The sequence below is a fragment of the Aplysia californica genome, unplaced genomic scaffold (genome assembly GCF_000002075.1).
Source record: "Aplysia californica isolate F4 #8 unplaced genomic scaffold, AplCal3.0 scaffold01557, whole genome shotgun sequence".
Lineage (NCBI taxonomy): Eukaryota > Metazoa > Mollusca > Gastropoda > Aplysiida > Aplysiidae > Aplysia > Aplysia californica.
The window spans coordinates 14,904-17,492 of record NW_004798827.1 but is presented as its reverse complement, the minus strand read 5'-3'; the positions used below and the strand labels follow the sequence as shown (position 1 = coordinate 17,492).

At 40.2% G+C, this 2,589-nt stretch overlaps 1 protein-coding gene across 1 annotated transcript in view; it reads right to left on the bottom strand.

Annotated features, from left to right (window-relative positions):
* LOC101851174 overlaps positions 1-2,589 on the bottom strand; it is a gene marked incomplete at its 5' end in the record, with an annotated part of 23,094 nt that overhangs the window by 12,892 nt on the left and 7,613 nt on the right. Inside the window, 1 exon segment of the mRNA XM_013090818.2 lies at positions 2,269-2,368. Within this exon segment, the coding sequence (XP_012946272.1) occupies positions 2,269-2,368 (100 nt within the window).

Here is a 2,589-nt window from a genome sequence, read left to right as displayed (position 1 = left end):
GGGAGTGTGAGGGGGCGGAGATCATGGTTAAACACTTTTTAGTCTTAGCTGAGGTTTAAGTTTTGAGTTTTGAGTCTTGAGTCTTGGGTTTGGGTAGAAACAAACCCATTAACACAATGACGGACCAATAGTGCAGGGAAGAAGCAAGTCAAATGGTGAAAAGGTATCGGTATATTGCCTCTATTAACACTCGTTGGTTATTTAAGAGGCGGGACCTCCTAGTTTAACGCCCATCTCCGAAAGGACCGAGTCAAATAGGAATGTCGAGTAAAGTGCCTTTCCCAAGGACTCAACGTTGGACAAAGCTGAGGCTCGAATCCCCGAACTCGCAATCTCACGACTACGGGTCTGGCAGCCTAACTACTAGGCTACTGACTCCACAAGAAGAAACAAGAGAGGTAGAGAGTCACAACAGAAGGAAAGAAAAGAAGTAGGACCTACCAGGGACACCTTCCAACCAACCGCCTTAGAAAGCGTTTTACGGCACTTGCAAAACAAATGGGTCACACTGTGCCAAAGAGTAGGCCTGTTTCTTGATAGCAGCCTTCAAAGAAGGACAGAATAGTAAAGACTGCATAATAATATTATGTTTGATGGTTAGAAAAGAGGGAGCAAACCACACCAGAGCATCCACCAATCTTGGGGGGTTCCAGTGGCGAAGTGAGTAGTGAGTTTAGATTCAAGGGGATCTGATGGGTGGTCACTGGAGTGTGTCCTTGAGCAAGACACGACAACCCTAGCTCAAAATACAGGGCGCTGCACAGTGACGACCGACAGCGGCATGGTTGTAAACTGTTCTGTGTTTGTGTAATGTTGTGCATTTATGTATGCCAATGTATTTATGCATGTATGTATGTATGTGCGTAATTATAATTATGTATTTAAGTATGTATGTTTGCCATTGTAAACCAAATTGCCCTTCTGGGACAAATAAAAGTGTGATTTATTTTTATTTTTATTTAATCACCCAGCGTGCAAAAAGGGTATTTGAGTAATTAATTGATTGCATGATAGAAGTAACTGATTTATGTAACTACCATAAGAATAGTTGAATAATGTGACCGTACCATAAGAGTAGTTGAATAATGCAACAATGCCATAAGAGCAGTTGGGCAATGTGCAGTACCATTTGAGTACTTGGTAGTTGAATAATAATAATAATACATAAAATTATTATTATCATTATTATTACTATTATCATTATTATCATAATTACTATTATAACAATAATAATAACAATGATGACGACGATAATGATGATGATAAAAATAATAATGCTAGTAATAATGTTAATAATGATAATAATGATAATGATAATGATGATGATAATATTAGTAATAATAATCATAATCATAATCATAATCATAAAAATCATAATAATAATAATAACAATAGCTGTACCAAAATTGCCAAAGACTGCCACCAGTTGTCGAGGATCAATGTGCTTGTATTAGACTGGTGGACTTCTAGAACAGTATCGTTATTATATAGAACACATGCAATGAGACAAGTGGGAAAAGGCGGTTTGTACAGGTGATTGTCTAGTAAAGGTTTATTAAAGCAGGTTTGACTGCAGTTGAGTAACGCAACTATATCATAAGAGACCAGAATATGTGGTGTAACGGCGCTGTCGCAGGCAGAAGACCCGAGTTTGATTCTCGAGAGAGGAAAAAACTTGTATCGAGTAGCTCAGTAGCTGGGATGTTGTATACCTTTCAACCCGGCGGGTTGGCCCTGGCAGGCAAGGTCTGAAGACCGCCCGCTAAATGATCGAAATATTGTCAACAGGAACGTAAAAACAGGTACACTTTAACAATGTAAACATTAGCAATAGTTGAGTGAGGTGAGAGGTGAATGACATTTGTCGCGACATGGTGGAATCAGGCGCTTGTCCAATTTTGGGCATTTGGAGTTATTGGTATCATCTCAAAGCTTTTTCATTTTTGTCTTGCTTTTGATGAAAAAAATATCCATATATCTTAAATAGAAGTCCAGATACATTGCATTTGCAACTAAAGGAGATGGGGTTCACCTAGTTCCATAGTTTAAAATCTTTATTTTTAAATGGACGTAAAAGGTCTTGAGTTGTTTTTTTAATAGATAAAAATTAGCAAATTGGTGGGGGAAATGTCAGTGTCATCGATTTCATTATTTTGATGAGCATCTGATTTCCCGATGATGCCTCACATATAGAAAAAAACGGCAATGTTGCAAGTGGGACATTGAGAGTAGTTGGGTGGGGTGAGAGAATAAGTTACATGAGCTTACCTTTACACCTGGGACATCGCTCCCCCTTCCTGTGGTAGACCGAGTCACGTGGGCAGTTGAGGACCGGACACGCCCGTCTGCTGCATGTGATGGTGCCGATCTGAGAGGAGGTAGAGATGTGTAAGAGTGGGATAAGGAGAGATGGAGAGATGGATAGAAGTGGGAAGGGGGGGGGGAGATGTGTGAGTGAGCAAGTTGGAGAGATGGAGAGATGGAGAGATGGAGAGAAGTGGGTTGGATGTGTGAGTAAACAAGGTGGAGAGATGGAGAGAAAGGGGGTCTGAGTGAGCGAGATGGAGAGATGGAGAGATCGATAGAAGG